Below are 17,446 nucleotides of genomic sequence, written 5' to 3' on the forward strand. Positions count from 1 at the left end.
ACGATCTGCTTGTTAATGTGACTGAAGAAAAGTAAAAATTAAGCTCTGCAGATTCCTTTTATTGAAAGGTTGTGAAATTTGATGTCTTGTTTCAGCGTCAAGCAGTGGTGTATGCAATGAGAGTTCAAAAAAAATGAAATGAAATCTAAGTTTTACGTCCCACGATTATGCCGGTTAGGCTAAAGGAGACGGTGATGATGAGATGAGTGAAATGGTGGAATGAAGAAAGTGGGAGGAAACGGGAGAACCCCGAGAAAACCCCACGAGCACGGTGTTTGTCCACCACGAAGTCCACACGGTGCGAGCTGGGATCGAACCAGGGACCCCAAGCACCGGAGGTGAACGCTCTACCACTGAGCCCCGCGCCCCCGCAATGGGAGTTCAAGATCCCAAGCTCATATAACTTCAAGTGTTTGTATGCATATGGTAAATGTTTATGTTTAAAATGCTTCTTTTTTTAAAACATCAAACCTTTCAGCTTAACGTCCCACGTTATGCCCCTTAGGCTAAAGGAGTTGTTGAGTTAGTTTGAGTTAACGTCCCGTTCGACAATGGGACCATATGAGACGTGGATCTACCGATTAGTGCTGTCGAAATCGGTTTTTAATAAAACCGAAAACTGGTTTTTGAAAAAAGTGAAATTTCATAAACCGAAACGTCTGTTTTGAAAACCACATTTGTAGTTTTCGGTTTTCAAAAACCGGTTTTCTCAAAAACCGAAAACCGCAAATGTCAAAAAATCGACAGCACTACTACCGATTAATGTGGAATTCGAACCATATGAGCTCTCGGTCTGCCACGCCAAATGCGCGTCCTTAGACTAAGAGAGACGGATGATTACGGCAAACGAATGATGATGCAAGAATTAGTGCAATGAGATTGGGAGAGGAAACTAGGGTGGTCAGAAGGCAATAATTAAAAAGCCGGACAAGGTTGATTTAGAAAGCTGGACTTTACGAATTTGTAACTTTTTTTCTAGTAATTTCTAAACTCTTAGAGCATGAATATTAAAGCATACACTTTCAGAACAACCGTTTCCACGTCAACGTTGAATTTTAGCGTTTCCAAACGAACAGCATTATTCAAAACGTGAGCGTAACAATTAGCTGCCACTATGTTTGGATTTATTTCTTTTAATTTTTAGTAGACACTGTTTCGGATTCCGTAGTTTATACTAGCATTATCACTCGCGTACGCAGACACATTTTCAAGATTTAAGTCAGAACCAGTGAGGTACTCTGCCTATAATGTTTGTTGCAACCGCGGCAGATGTGTCATGCGAATACGATGTATTATAAAAGTCTAGCAGACAATACTGGATTCCTTTTTCAAATTGAAAACATCGCAAAACTAATGGGAAACAAAATGGTTTTCCTACCATATTTTGAAAAGCTAAACTTTACTTACTTTAAAACTTACCAAAATGTACTGACAATAATTTGCAGATTCTGAAATGTCTGAGACTGGAGCCATCGAGCAATCAGAATAATGGAAAGCTAAACATTTATGAAACAAGCAGGACAAATAGGTGTCCGGCTCGACTGTTAAGCCGGACACGGGACAGGATCTCCCAAAGCCGGATTGTCCGGCCAAAAACAGGACATCTGGCCACCTTAGAGCAAACAGGAGTACCTCGAGAAACCCGACGGACACAATATTGTTCACCACAAACTTAACTTTGGTCGGGGATCGAACCAGGGACCCCCGGACCAGAGGTAAGCCCTCTAACACTCACTTGAGCCACAGCCACTGTGCCCCCCTCCTTAAATGCTTCGTGTGGAGTATTGTACTACATGGGGCACAAACATAGACATTATGAAAAAAATGATGAAAAACGACTCGAAGCTTTGGAAATGTGAATGTGAAGAAGAATGAACGGAATTAGCTGGTCGAGCGGAAAACGAATGAAAGTGTGATGAAGAGAAGATCATTTTATATATTATTGAGAATAGAAACTGATTGGGGCATTGACAAAGAAGGAAGCGTATCCTAAGGTACAAGGGCGCCGATCCTGTGGGATTCGAGGGGACCCAAGCGGCCCAAAGCTCATGTGGGCCCCCTATTGTATTTATGAACATACAATATTTGGCATAATTTGAGTGCATTTTGTCTTAAAATCTTCATATATATATATATATATATATATATATATATATATATATATATATATATATATATATATATATATATATATATATATATATACACCTTCTGCCCCCCAAATTTACAGAAAAATCGGTGCCCTTCATAAGGGACATGCTAGAGAATAGGTAGCAGGATAGAAAGGAAGAAGGCGAAGGAGGCTATAGTTGATGGATGATATTAAAACAAAAATCGTTCGTAAAGACGAAGAGACTAGCTGAAGACCATGGAACATGGAAGCTTCTCAGTTACGGTAAGTGGCCTATCAAAGGCATTCGACAGTGTTCAACATTCTCTTCTACTGGCAAAACTCCAGAAATATGGTATTAGGGGTGTAGTACATGAATGGTTTCGCTCGTACCTGACAAACAGAAAACAAGTAGTAAAAATACAAAAAATAATTAACAATAAACAAGTCACATTTTCATCCACAACTGCTACTATCTCTGCTGGTGTTCCTCAAGGCTCAATTCTTGGGCCAATTCTTTTTTTATTTTACATAAATGATCTTGTTCAATATATGTATCCCCAACATATTGTACTATATGCTGACGATGTAAATGTCATAGTAACAGCGGACAATACACTTGAACTAGAAAGTAAATTAAAACAAACTGTGGAGCGTTTGATAAAATGGACATCTCAGAATCAACTGCTGATAAATGCAAAGAAAACAAAAGCACTAAATTTTCATTATTCATGTACACCTCGAACAGTACCACCCATTGTGATAAATTCAACTGATGTAGACTATTCAAAATCCACTAAATTTTTAGGTGTAACAATAAGCAATAGGCTTACATGGGATGCACATATTACTGAGCTAAACAGCAAATTAAGTCGTATCTGTTTTGTCATTTATAGACTACGTGGTTCAGTGTCAAAAGAAACTTTGCTGTTATTGTACTATGGTAAGTTTCAATCATTGTTAAATTACGGAATAATTTTCTGGGGAGCCTCCTATTCCAGTGTTACTACTTTTCGTCTACAGAAAAAGGCAATAAGATCTATTTTTAATCTATCACCAAGGTCCTCATGCAAAAGGGTCTTTCAGTCAAATAAAATTTTAACTGTGCCTTGTCTGTACATATACAAAAGTATCATATATGTAAAGAGAAATGAAAGTAGTTTTCTTCATGTTGACGATGTACATTCATACAACACACGACAAAAGAATAACATATTCACAGCATACCAAAACTATGCGTGAACCAAAAGAAGTGTTCTTCCTATGTCCGCTAAGTTGTTTAATAAGCTCCCAAGTTATTTGAAGAATATCAAAAACATACGAAATTTCAAAAATGAACTATTTAATTTTTTGTGTAACAAAATGTATTATCATATTAATGAATACTTGGGTGATAGTTTGTAAAATAATGTAAATCAATTATATTGAAATGTCTTATTATTTGACAAGTCCTATGTACTGGTCTCTGACCAATAATGTACGACATGGATGAATAAACAATGAATGAATGAATGAATGAATAATGGCAGAATATCTCTGATAATAATGCAAAGATTTTATTTATGCAGTCTTGCTCAAGAGGATAGATAAAGCCACGAAACATCCCGTTCGTACGCCATTGCCAAATGCTAAGTTGGCGTGGAGTTTAAGGGTTAATTTATATAATTCATTCAGACATGTAAAGTATCAACAAGAACTAGAGATGCAAGGGCTCGGAAAAAAACCGGCTTTTTTGGAAAAAAACTCGGTTTTTTCTGCTTTGCTTTTTTGCTTCGGAAATTTTGGGCTTTTTTCAAAATACTGCTTTAAATTGATAAAACAGATTTTGTATCGCTTCTCTATAACACAAAAAATCATTTAATTAGTGGTTGATGCTGATAATAATATAAAACTTCGAAAATAAACTATGAATTTCGAAAAAATATTTCAAACAATTTTTCTTCAACATATTTACATTATGAATTCCACAGGATTAACCAATGTATATAATAAGAATTTTTTAACCTCCTATATACAAAAGTAAGCAGAATTGGCAAGAACCGTGGTTGTTTTTGAAAATGCCAAAAACCCGTTTTTTGGGGAATGTTTAAACCAGGCTTTTTTGACTTAGATTTTTTGCTTTATGTATTTATATTACATATTCACAGAAATAGCCTAAGTTTGTTTCGCCTTGATGTTATTATGCAACAGCGGGGTTATGCCGGAAGAACTCCCATAAGCTTAAAGAAGTGCGGTCAGTAAATTTCTTAAGTTGAGAATCTCCCGCCCTAGCCATTGGGAAAATCCCGTCATTACTTGAAATGTAAGACAATAACGGGAAAATCCTGTTATTGCTTTGCATGTAAAATTTAAAGGTCAACATACCATAATCAGTACGCTAAAACTGAGGTATTAAATTACAAATTTAGTACCGGTACGTAGATATCATTGAAAGTCCAATCCAAGCTAATGTTGGAAGCTACGTAGGCAATTGATAAAGTTTGCCAATTTCTATCAATATATTTAAGCAATATTGGCTTCTTTATAAAACAACACGCATTTAGGCATGTAGAAATATACAATTTGGTTTGTTTCGTATATTTAGGCTTAACATCCTTACGAAATACCGAGGTTATCAAGGAGAAGACTTTCGCTTAAACTGACATCCGAACCGCTACTTGGGTTACGCATGAAAGAAGGATTGTGGTTCGACCGAGAATTGAACATGGGACACCTTGATTAAAAGGTGAAAGGGAAATAAAACTATTGCAAGTGGTTTGATATCTGGAAACGTTACCATGAAGTTCACACGATTCGCATTTTTCATTCTTTTTATTTTTGTGGTTTAAACCAGTTATTAAAAAAAAAAAAGTTGGTGTAAATCAGCCAACCCTAAAAGTAAACACTTCTTTTTAAAGAATATACAAATAACTAGCAAAATAGTATGTAGTATTTTTACTTCAAAATATTCCATACCCTCTTTTTGAAACAAAATAAAATTAAAATAAAACATAAGAGAAATACTTAGATTTATATGATACACTTAAAGACTGCACATCTAGAGCTTTTGGTTCTGTATATTCTTGAAATTCTACAGTTAAGTTTTATAGAACCACCATCACAGTTTACCCAATCCTCAAGTTTTCTGAATTTTTAACAAGAGGGATTCAACATATCATTACGGAACTCCCCCCCCCAAAAAAAAAAGACTACGGAATATATTTAAGTTAAGCTAAATACAACTGCACAACAAACATGACTGAGTGATTAGCTTTTGCGCTTCTATCGGGAAGTCCGGGATTCAACCAGCATTCGACCATTCTGACAAAGCTTTTCTTCATTCCATCTGTGAATATAGAAATAGTGCGTGTACTGTGAGTTGGGCGACTTCCTTTTTTATTGTTTTTAAATCGTTATTATTACTAATTACCAGCAGTGACGGTTTTGCGAAGGTTAGGGGGGCGGTCTTTCGGACTGAAGCCCGTTCCCCAAAGTTACGGAATGTCTGCAACAAACGAAATATCTATTACTTATGTTTTACTCATAAACTTTAAGCTCCCGTCAAATAAAAATTACGAATGTTTAAAAAACTAAACATTAGTAAGAAACCCTTCCCAAAATACTTTTCTAAATCCGCCACTGATTCTCAGTATAAAATGATTTTTAAAGTTGTATCCGGAAGATTATTGCTAAACATATAAACGAAACGAAATATTAGTTATGCCTGTACAGATAAACTTCAAGCACTTCCCAAATAAAATTAGGACTTTTTAGGAAACGAAACAATCAGAAAAAACCCTTCTAAAGTACTTTTCTAAATCCGCTGCTGATTATTTGTATAAATTGGTATTCAAGGTTGTGTCCGGAAAATTATTGCTAAATCACTTCACAGCTACAGTATAACAGAAATGTGGAAGTACGGTTTGGCGGATATATTGAAAAACGTACGCTTTGATTGATAAATAGAAAAACGGGCAAGTTAAACTTTTGCGCTAGAAGCTAGAGTACTAAAAGCTCTTAGAAATGAAACACGGATGACAAACTAGAGAAGAAAAAAGATGTCGATAACTCAAAAGTTAAAATAAAGTTAAATAGCCTCTAAAATTACCCTCAAATACTACATTCTTTATGTTAGCTTTAATTCGTAAAACATGTGCTCCATCCATCTTGATGGTGAATTTCAGAGCGAAATATCACATTCAGGTCATGGAATTCTTATCTAACTATAGAATATACTATAAGAAAGCTATTTAGATAGAAAAATCATGAAGTTGAAAAAAGCCAAAATTTCCAAAATTCTCGTTTTTTTCCCAAAAAAGCCGGCTTTTTATGTGAAAAAACCATCGATTCAAAAAAGCCGGCTTTTTTGCATCTCTAACAAGAACAAAATGCAAGTAGGCCTATTTATACAGCTCACAGATGACGAGAAGAACCCTAAAACAGGGGAAGCGGGAAAAGGTCAAAGACACGGTCAAATCCATTTTCGGTTTTTTAGGTGTTGTCTGTACTTAGATGGCGTCTGTTACTACGGGTGAAGTTATATGTGTGCTATTCCGTGGTGTCATTTAAAACCCCCGTGCGAAAAGTAGGCAAGCCCATACCTACGTCACATTACTTCTGCTGGGGTTCTTCTCGTTATCTGTAAACTGTACCTGACATAAGATAGCCAGCCGTTCATGGAGCGAAGCAATTGTGCCTGTTGTCAATAGTGTTGCCAGCGAGATCACTCTAAAATTCCACCAAATTTGTTCACAAAACCACCAGAATCCCCCCCCCCCCAAAAAAAAAAAACATGACAATTTAAAGATATCTCCAGAGTTCCGCTGTTGCTAATAAAGATCCAGGATCATATTTAACATTTCTACTGTTCCGGGCCATTAAAAAAAAAAAATACTGGCTCCAAAATATTAGTAAATACTGGTGTAGAAAATTTCAGAAATTGAAGTTAATATTTTGGTAAATTTGCCCACCATATTTCGTTCACATACAAGGCGTGCCGAGCCTGTTCCTTACCAAGTTCGGCCATCAAATATAGCTATCTTTATTCCCTAGGCCACTGGTTCCCAACCAGTGTTTCGCGACAGACTGATGTATCACAATCCCATAGGGTGTATCACGAAAGTTTAGAATTTAAAAATCAGTAAGGATTTAATAGTAGGCAAAATCAATTTTGAGACTGACTGCATCAGTCAATATCACCACTGGCAGCAACATTACTCAGTACAATGAGGGTAATTCAGAAAGTAATGCCTCCAAGCCCCTAGTTGACCAATAGTATTGCACACATTCTGAACTGTTTATCATTAATTCACTGACGTTTAAGCTATAGAATGTCACTTGTTTCACCTTCCTATCTCTTCTCGTTCCAGAGTAATGAAGTAATTCATGGTATCAAGCGGTGACGCCCGGTTGAAACAGCGGGCTGTCATTGAATTTCTGACTGTAGAAGGTTGTGCACCCACAAATATTCATCGGCGGCGATGAGTCATGGATATGCCATTACGACCCGGAAACGAAGTGACAGTCAATGGAGTACCGCCACATATCCTCTCCTCCGCCAAAAAAATTAAAATTGTCCCATCTGCTGGCAAAGTGTTGTTGGCATTCTGTCTCATCCTGCCTATAATACGGATCTTGTGCCCTGCGACTTTTGGCACTTCCCCAAACTTACGGATTACCTTAAGGGCCAACGCTGCATTTGTGACGTGGAGGTGGAAGCAGCAGTTCAGCAATGGTTCGCCAGCAGCCCCCACAATTCTTCGCCGATGGCATGAAAAACCTTGTTTCACGTTTGCGCAAGTGTGTTGCCCGTAATGGGGACTATGTTAAAAAACGAAGCCACCATTTGTAGCTGACATTGCAAGTTTTCCACTGAAACCTATATTGGTGCTATCTGTTCAGCACAAATAAAGGTATCTATCACCTTGGAGGCATTACTTTCTGAATCACCCTCGTACATAGAGTCATTATTTCAGACGAACTTACAGAATTACACTACTTCAGGGAAACTTATGGACTTCCACTATTATAATTTATATTATTAATAATAATGTGACAATGTCGTGATTGTTCATGTAAGTGTCGTTAGTCAAGAAAAGAAGTTGTGGACCACTGCCTTAGACGATGGGCTACTTCCTCACTAAATTTAGTAGTCACAGTAGCAACATTACTCAGTATGGCCAGTAGTCACAGAAATAAAATACCACATACAAGATAATCCGAGCTGACTCTGTTCCTGGCAGAGTTCGGCTACCAAGCGTCTAGGTCTAGCTACCAGCTACTCTGCGTCTAGGTCTTTATTCCTTAGACCAGTAAATTACCAAGTGGCGGGCCGCGAGACGGATTTGCCCCGCGAATACAAATGAAAATTGTACAATTGATTCCTTTCTTTTCTAACTCTGCATCAGCAGGAAGTGTGTAGTTGGCAATCATAATATACCAGAATCGAAACGACTTCTAACAGTAAAAATATTTTCTCAGCCTTATAGTCACCAATAGTGAAGCCTATTCTTTATTTTTAGTAAAACTTATATTTCATAGTAAACTAACACTCTATGACCTATGGAGCCTGGAGATCCAATATCACATTCACAAAAGCCTTATCCAACTGGATCCGGCTTCTATTTTGTATTTCTTTTTCTGCGAGATCTATCTTTTAATATTGTCCTATCTGCGTCTAGGTCTTCCTAATGGTCTTTTTCCGATTGGAGTTTCCAGTAAAAATTTTGAAAGCGTTTCTACTTCCATTCTGGCTACATCAGCTGCCCACCTGACCCTCATAGACTTGATGACTGTAACAATGTTTAGTAAACGTTTTAAGTGTTTGGTATAAATTATGTCAAACACATTCAGTCTGCCCTTAACCATTTGGTTAACGTATGTGTTATCTATGTACGTTTCCCCGGATTTGATTCCCAGTAAGGCACTTGCCTCGTTCAGAAATCCGAGTAGTGGTTGAAATCTTCCTTCAAATGGCAGATCTCATAAAGCTTCTGTACTTAAAATAAAAAAAAAAAAACCGTCGTGGGGAGCGTGGTGGCTCAGTGGTAGAGCGTTCACCTCCGGTGCTTGCGGTCCCTGGTTCGATCTCAGCTCGCGCCGTGTGCACTTTGTGGTGAACAAACACCGTGCTCATTGGTTTTCTCGGGGTTCTCCCGTTTCCTCCACTTTCTTGATTTCACTCATTTCTCATTATCACCGTCTCCTTTAACCGGTATAACCGTGACACGTTAAACTTAAGAATTCCATTTCATTAAGAAAAAAAAAACGTTAAACAGTTACGAATCTATCAAGAATAATACGTACGAAGAGAGAGTACAATGTCTAATTGATTAAAAAAAAAGTTAACTTAAAACTGAATGGTGTTGAAACGTTTAAATTGTTAGAATTCTTTGAATTTTAAAATTAAATTTTAATAAATCTTGAAATTATAATGATTAAACAAAGAAAGATTTACTGTTCTCTCCTATACCGTCATTCACAATAAAAAGAATGGCCTTAAATTCTTGGAATGCTATTAAAAGTATAGTAAATAAATAAATATGTGAATGCTTGTCCGTTTATTCCATTCATTTCGAACCATTCATACAAATAAACAAATATAATCGTTCGAATAATGGAACTTTAATTACTATCGTTATTCTATAACAGTAACGTTCTCGGTAACATTCGTTTTACAATTTTAAATGTGATCGTCGAATATTTAATACCGTCGAATATTATGACACAAAACTGATCACTATATATATATATATATATATATATATATATATATATATATATATATATATATATATATATATTAATAACACTTGTGTAACAGTTTCGGCAACATAACATTGCCTTCATCAGACACGTTATGTAGATCATTCCAAGAATAACAACTTAAATATAAACACATAGTAAAGAAAATATAAACGTCCATTCTTCCCAGAGTCCTTCTCTTTTTATATCCATCTGTACAAAACGTAAATTTTCAGTTAGGTGCTTGTTACATTCTTATCCTATTGTTTGCGAAATGTAAATTTTTAGTTTAGTGCTTACATTTTGTATGGATGAATGTAAAAAGTGAAGGGAAATACTTGATTGGCTCTGGGAAGACTTCCGGTTTATATTCAAGTTGCTCTTCTTGGATTGATATCTTCATAACGTGTCTGATGAAGGTGCTGTTGCATTTGCCGAAACTGTTACACAAATGTTCTTCTCTCTCTCTCTCTCTCTCTCTCTCTCTCTCTCTCTATATATATATATATATATATATATATATATATATATATATATATATATATAATGGCACAAATCCCGGGGGATTAGGGGAACATGCCCCCCCAATTATTTAATTATTTTTTTTCCTAAGTAGAAACATACCAATTATGAATACACATGTATTCAGATTACAGAATGCGTTCACGGCACTAATGTTGTATCCCTAATTCCTCTACACCGCCTGATATATAATATACAACAGGTTTACTTCAGAAATCAGATTCATGTACTATAATGTCAGTCTCATCTCCCGCTTCCCTCTCAGAATAAGCCTCAAATCTGTCCGTCTCCCAATGTTGAAGACAGATTTGCATCGCTCTCTCTCTCATATATATATATATATATATATATATATATATATATTTGTATACCTTTCGAGTCCTCGTCTGGAGACACAAATTGCATTATGTGGCAACGTCGCCAATAATAAAAAACCATTGATTGGACCTACCAATCTATCAAACAGTTATATCGATTCTTTCCAGATGGCAGCTAAAGTCGATATTGATTGCCACCAGCATCACTTATTAATGTGGCAATCGATTCAGCTGCTTGTTGTATTCGTAGAGTAATGCTAATGGCCCCAAATTAATTTGCAACGTTGCGACATTGTGAAATTTTGATTCCCCATCGCGGCTGAAAGAGGCCCCGGAGGTCATATCATCATGTAACATTTTCGCTTTATTTTGGCCTGTAGAGTAGTGCTCTGTGGTCCGTGCTTTTTTTTTTGTTATATTAATACTGAAGAAAATTATACATGAACAGCCATACTTACGCTTTTCTGATTTCTTATTTATTTATTGTATTCAATCGAGACAACGTGAAGTACAGCAAAAAATGGATTGTTTGCACTGTGTTTTGGACTTGTGCCCGTTGCAGGGCCAATGAATATACTCAGTTAATTTGTTGCTAGATGGATTTTTACTTATTAATGGAGAAATGTTTTCACAGTGGGAATAAATTTGATATATGATATTCTTTTAACACAAGTTTTAGTTTAGTCAAGTAAGTTGTGTGTGTCTTTTTTTCGTATTTTTTTTCTTAATCATTTCTTTCTTTATTTACTTTTAGACTGACCCTGTTCCTTTGACTGAAAAAACCGAGAACATTCTGAGGGAATTGCTGAGAGATTTACATATATCATCTACTCAGCGTGCATCACAGCAATCGGAAGGCAGGCGAAGTGTTCCAACAGGATACATTTCCAGTGATAGTGAAGAGGAGGATGCAGAAGAGGTTGAACCTTCTGAATGCCGACTAACACGAGATGTTGATTTGGATAATAAACTGAAAGGGCGTCTACAATATAACTTAATCCGTAGTGAAAAATACAGAAAATTCCTGCATGAACGACAGAAGTTGCCTGTATTCAAGACGAAAGATGAGATTTTGAACCTTCTGGAATATAATCAAGTGGTTGTAATTAGTGGAGAGACAGGTTTGCTCTTTTATTAATATTCACAATGCATATACACTCTGTAAAGAAAAAATAGCGACACTTGCTCGGATATGGTTTTCGCAACATACTTTAATCAATATGATTTTTTACATGAATTCCTGATAATATTACAATGCATATTCTTAATGAGCAGTTCATTCTTAATACTTGCGCCAGAGTTTCAGGCTTTTGATATGAATTTATATGCATATATAAGTAGCTGTGTGTGTTTTGAGCAAAATCGTTTATAGGAAGAGTTATACATAAAACTGAAAAAGATCAACAACAATAGCAGACAACAAGAAATGGAATTTCTTGAGGGTAAGACATATTATGTGCAAACATCGGGAAGTACCATACACCAAACTAGTATTTTGTATGTGCACCATGGGCTTTCTGCAGTGCAGCGAATCATCGGAGCCCTTTGGTAACAAGGCTATTGCAAAATGCAACCTCGATTTCACGGAATAACACCCGGATTATCTGTTCCTTGAATTCCATTCTGTTTGAGATAGTTGTCTACTTAATCTTCTACTCATATTGATCCACAAATTTTCAACTGGATTCATGCCAGGTGAGTTTGTAGGCCATATGAGTTTCTAAATAGTCATATTCTTGAACCACGTATTAAGGATTTTCGCTCGGTGACATGAAGCATTATCGTCCTGGAAAAGGAAGTAGTCCAAATTTTCTTCAGTAAAGTCGTCTTTAGCTGTTGTAAGAACTTTACGTACCAGAATTTGAAGATATTTTCGTGCATCAAAAGATCCTTCACATATATCCGTTGTTCTGACGTCTTTAACGATGAACCAAGCCCATACCATCACTCAGTAACTGAGTATTTGCATCTCTTAAACAAAATCCTTGTCAAGTTCCTTGCTTGTTCGTATCCACAACTTCACACCACCATCGTTTCCCTCTATTCTAAACTTCTTTTCAACGAAGAAAACGACGTGCTTCCAGTTGTCATAAGTCCAAGTTGCATATCAACTCACAAAACTAGATGTTGAAATCCTCTGTGTTTTGTCAGTTTGGACTTTCTACGCGGTTTCTTCTTTGTAATATCCTCTTCATACAGTCAAGACAATACAGTTGTACGAGTAACTGCAGTTCCAAGATCATGTCAAACTACAGAAGCGATTTTTGGGGAAATCACTCCTGAAATCGGCAGTGCTATTGATTTCATTTAGCAATCTGCTCTGGGTGATGCTTTCATTTTTCTTGCACACTATTGACGAAGGGACGATTGTTATGCTGTTTCCACTTGTGGATTACTCTTCCTGCCGTAGAATCATGGATTTTCAGTATTCCATCTATTCCCTTAGAGATTTGCCTTAGCTGCGCAAAGCAATAATTATGTCTTGTTCACATGGCAACAAGTCACATTTCTTACCCATCTTATTTGTTTACAGTCCACATGTAGCAACAATATCACATACAAACAACGCTGCACAACAACAATTTTGTCACTTGACAAGCAAAGAACAATCATAAAACGCTATTTATCTCAGCTGATAGATCACAAATGAAATACAAAATTCTCACTACAATAATTTACGAGACGCACTCAGTGCCATCTAGCGAAAATATTACTGATACACAAACAATTGGCAAGCGATGTCGAACACCACAGGTGTCACAAATAACGCAAATGAACTATCCCACTCTTCATTTCCTTCTATTCCTCTTCTAACGGGCTGCAACTATGATTTTCTGTGTAAGTTAGCTTGAGAATTGAGGTGTCGCTATTTTTTCTTTACAAAGTGTAATATTTATCCCGTGCTAAGGCAGCTCTTAAGGAAAGTGACAACGATAAAAGTACACATTTTGTCGTTCGCTACAAGCTGTATATAAGATTTAATACATAGCGTATTTTGAGTGCGAACGGTCCCGGGTTCGATTTCCGGTGGGGGCACTCAGTCGAAAAAGTGTAAAAAGCTTTTTCAGGTCAGCCACCCTGAATGAGGTTTTCCTGGGTTTTCCTCATTCACACCAGGCAAATGCCGGAGTGGTACCTAACTTATAGGTTCCAACCCCGCTTCCTACGTTCCCCAATCCTTTTTTTCTTCCTTTCCCCGAATAATGTGCTCGCCGAAGGACGTCATCCCTCATACGTCACGGGCTAAATGATCATAGATGCCGAAAGCTCAGAAATCTAAATCCTAAATCTTAAAATCCTATTTTTAGTGCCGTATTTCTGAGGTTGACTACTCCCATGCCCATAGCACCATTTTCTTTAAGGGCGAAAAATTTAAAAATAAATATTTTTTCCTCTGATTTTTTTTTTTTTTTTCATGTAGTAGAAGCACGTACATTCCGAATCTGCCATCGAAAATACTTGTCGCTTGTAGCATCTAGTAAGTAATATTTAACTGTACTCGTAAATTGTTGATTCGCTATTTAAGCTTCATTTAGTTTTATTTGTAATTTAGGGGCGAAGGGATGGAATTGTTCGGGGAAGGGCGAGCTTCTAAATGCGGCCCTGCCTACTTGAAGTAAATTTTCTTCCCTAAACTTGTAATGATGTGGGCAATTTTAATCGATGTGATTTACCTTAAGAGCCGCCAGTGTTCCCATGTAAGGAGATAGCATGTATGTTTCGGTCAAGTTGTGAGGGCTTTGTCTCAGTGTTTGAGATGCTTTTGTTAAGAGATATCGAACCCCGGCCTAGAAAGCCGGAAATAATAGCAGTGTTCTGAACGCGCATCATATCTAAAAGCCGTGTAGCTTAGTCACTAAGAGCCTTATGCAGAGTCGTTTTGACGTATTATTAGTGTCATACTAAAGGCGTGACTACTGCAGGAATCATATGTTAGTCGAGCTCTTTAGTATGGCACTAATCACGCGTCAGAACGACTCTGCATAAGGGCCTAAGCGCCTTCTCAGTTTTAGAAGATACTTAAACGGAAGTAACGTAAAATACTTCATAGCAGCGTAGCCAGTGGCAAATGGTGTACTTTTCTGTCAGGAAATATGAAGATATGTACACTCATGTCCAAAATTATTGTCGCGTGTCTATAAATATGTTGTTCTAGGAATATTATTTGATAACGAATTCGCCCGGTATTTCTTATAATGTTAGTATGTTTATAATCGGCAAAAACATGTATGTGGCAAATTTCACGTCAAACGAGCAGTAAATAAGAACATTAAAACGAAAATAAAATTTTCTCGTCCATTTAGCAACATTTTATTTTACTCATTCTAATTTTCGTATTTATAATGCTTTTCCTATGAAATTTACCACAAATATATATTTCCCGATTATACACATAGCATCAGTATTTAAAGTACCCTGCAAAATCATTATCAAATTATATTCTTAGTTATAGATATGCGACAATCATTTTGGACATGAGTGTGCATGCGTATAATACTATATTCCTTTAAAATATGATAGTTGTGTTGATATAAGATATTGTTTCTAATTTTAGACTCAAATTTTGGAGTGTCGTGCGAGAGGTGCAATAATTAAATCTCATAAATCAAACTTACAAGAGTTTTAATGTAGTTTAATTTTGAATTTATGTGTCTGATAATGAATTGTCTTATGCACTTGGAAAGCCTAGCACAGACAGATTTCTCTGATACATACCTGGTAAGTTCTGATGAGGATGAAACTTGCAATTTCATGCTTTTCATCACTGCTCAGCTCAGACCCTCATATAGTTTTTGTTGATGCTGAATTATTACCTCGGAGACAGACAAGGGCACCCATGTTGTGGTTTCCAAGGGGGGGGGGGGAGTATAAGCGATATTTCAAATATAGTTTCCAATTTTGCTGTAACTATTCTAAAAATTTTGTTGGATTTTCGATATTCCGAAATACAATTTCCTCTAGGGGGAGCAAGAGCCCCACCTTGCTCCCCCTAATGGGCGCCCTTGCAGACAGAGTATTTATGACTAGTAGTCCTTTACTAGTCGGATAGTGGTTATGCCGAACACCCACTGTTTCGGCGGTGTTAAACTTGAAAGGAGTACAGAATTTTTCATTATGTCCATGATGATAATGGACAGAAATTTCATGTCTGAGTACTGCTGTGCTGCTGAACTAACTCCATGAACTTCCTAAACTGCATGAACTCCCAGATCTGTACTCCTCTTTCTTGAAATTACCTAATCTTTTATATCAGAATCTTTGTTGAGGTTGATAATCTAATAGCTCGTGGACGTGATGTAAAGCCACGTGTAGTAGTAAAAGTATTCCGAGTCCGGATTCCAGAAGTTCCAGAACAAATTTCAGAATTCAGAAAGAAAGAAGTATGTCTGCGCCAGCTTTTCGTAATGAGTTCAATTATGTAAGTAAAACTTGTCATAAGCACATAAGACAAACTCACAGACATGATTGTATAACAGCTACATCGTGATCTAATTCTTCAGATACAATTATTTACAAATGAACTTACTGTATGTCCGTATTTTCTTATTTCATAAACTAAAAATGAGAATCAGATTTAACTTGAAAATAAAATCTAAGATTGGTATTACCACAGAACAAATAGAAGATTTTACTTATTCATTTTCTTAACTCGATCTTCAACTGAGAAAAATCACTCCATTTAAAGAGGATTTACATTGAATTCTTTATAGCACCAAAATATATAGACAAATATACGTAATATACGCACCAATACAATTAAAAATACAAAACTTTGCAAGAAAAAAAGTTGAAAACTTCTCAAATACATAAGAACCGAAAATAAAGTTTAAAAAAAGGGGGAAAACATAAATATTGAAATCTTATTTGTATTAATACATACATGACATACAATAAATAGCTCTGAATATTATAAAGCGGGTGTACAAACTTTACATCATCGCTTAAGTAATTGTAGGTATTTGTCAAATGGAAAACTGAAATCCAAATCCTTGTATTTACATGAAAGTTTATTATAAGTGGAACACATTCTTGTTACGGACGAATTCTTGAAATGCTCCTTTTTCGATTTAGAGTAAACTAAAAGTGGTCTTATATTCAAACTGTTGCATTCAAACTCAATTAGTAGTCTTCTATAAGAGAGACAATTTAGAAACGCAGACACGTGAGGTTTTTTTAAAATGTGCAAAACGAAGAAACCTGTTTTAAACTTGCTTAATTCTCTCAATATGCGATTTATTGGCAATGACCAAATAACCGATCCATGTTCAAATCGAGATCTAACAATATTATTAGAAAGTAATTTAAGGCCAAATATACTATTAAACCATGTCAAATTTTGTATTGCTACTGTTTATAGGTATTGCTAATTGTATGCTGTATATGATCATTGAATATCGATTTAGATTACTTCTAGTCTCTGATGGATTCCACACATTTCATTAAATGACTTATTTATAGAATACGTTGTAGTAATGCAAATTTTACTTTTAGTTAGGATCACATAAGAACACTTCTTTAATGTAAATTCGAGTAAATTCTTTGAACTTCACTCATACAGCGCTTTTTATTTATTTATTTTCAATAAGTTCCGAATTTCTTTTTAAATTTTCATGTCGTCCGCATACATTAAACAATTAGCATGGTGTAGTTTTGAAGAATATGGAGGCCTCTATATAGAAAATTTACAAATAGAATCTAGTAATTCACATAAAAGAATAACATGTAAGGAACTTACTTCTATAGGCGCCATACCTTCAAATAAAGTGATAAAGTT

At 36.0% G+C, this 17,446-nt stretch overlaps 1 protein-coding gene across 1 annotated transcript in view; it reads left to right on the forward strand.

Annotated features, from left to right (window-relative positions):
* LOC145667964 (uncharacterized) overlaps positions 1-17,446 on the forward strand; it is a 223,975-nt gene that overhangs the window by 68,743 nt on the left and 137,786 nt on the right. Inside the window, exon 6 of the mRNA XM_081735388.1 lies at positions 11,426-11,792. Within this exon, the coding sequence (XP_081591514.1) occupies positions 11,426-11,792 (367 nt within the window). The remainder of the gene's footprint in view (positions 1-11,425; positions 11,793-17,446) is intronic.

Source organism: Thermobia domestica, chromosome 13, assembly GCF_964235325.1.
Source record: "Thermobia domestica chromosome 13, izTheDome1.hap1.1, whole genome shotgun sequence".
Classification (NCBI taxonomy): domain Eukaryota; kingdom Metazoa; phylum Arthropoda; class Insecta; order Zygentoma; family Lepismatidae; genus Thermobia; species Thermobia domestica.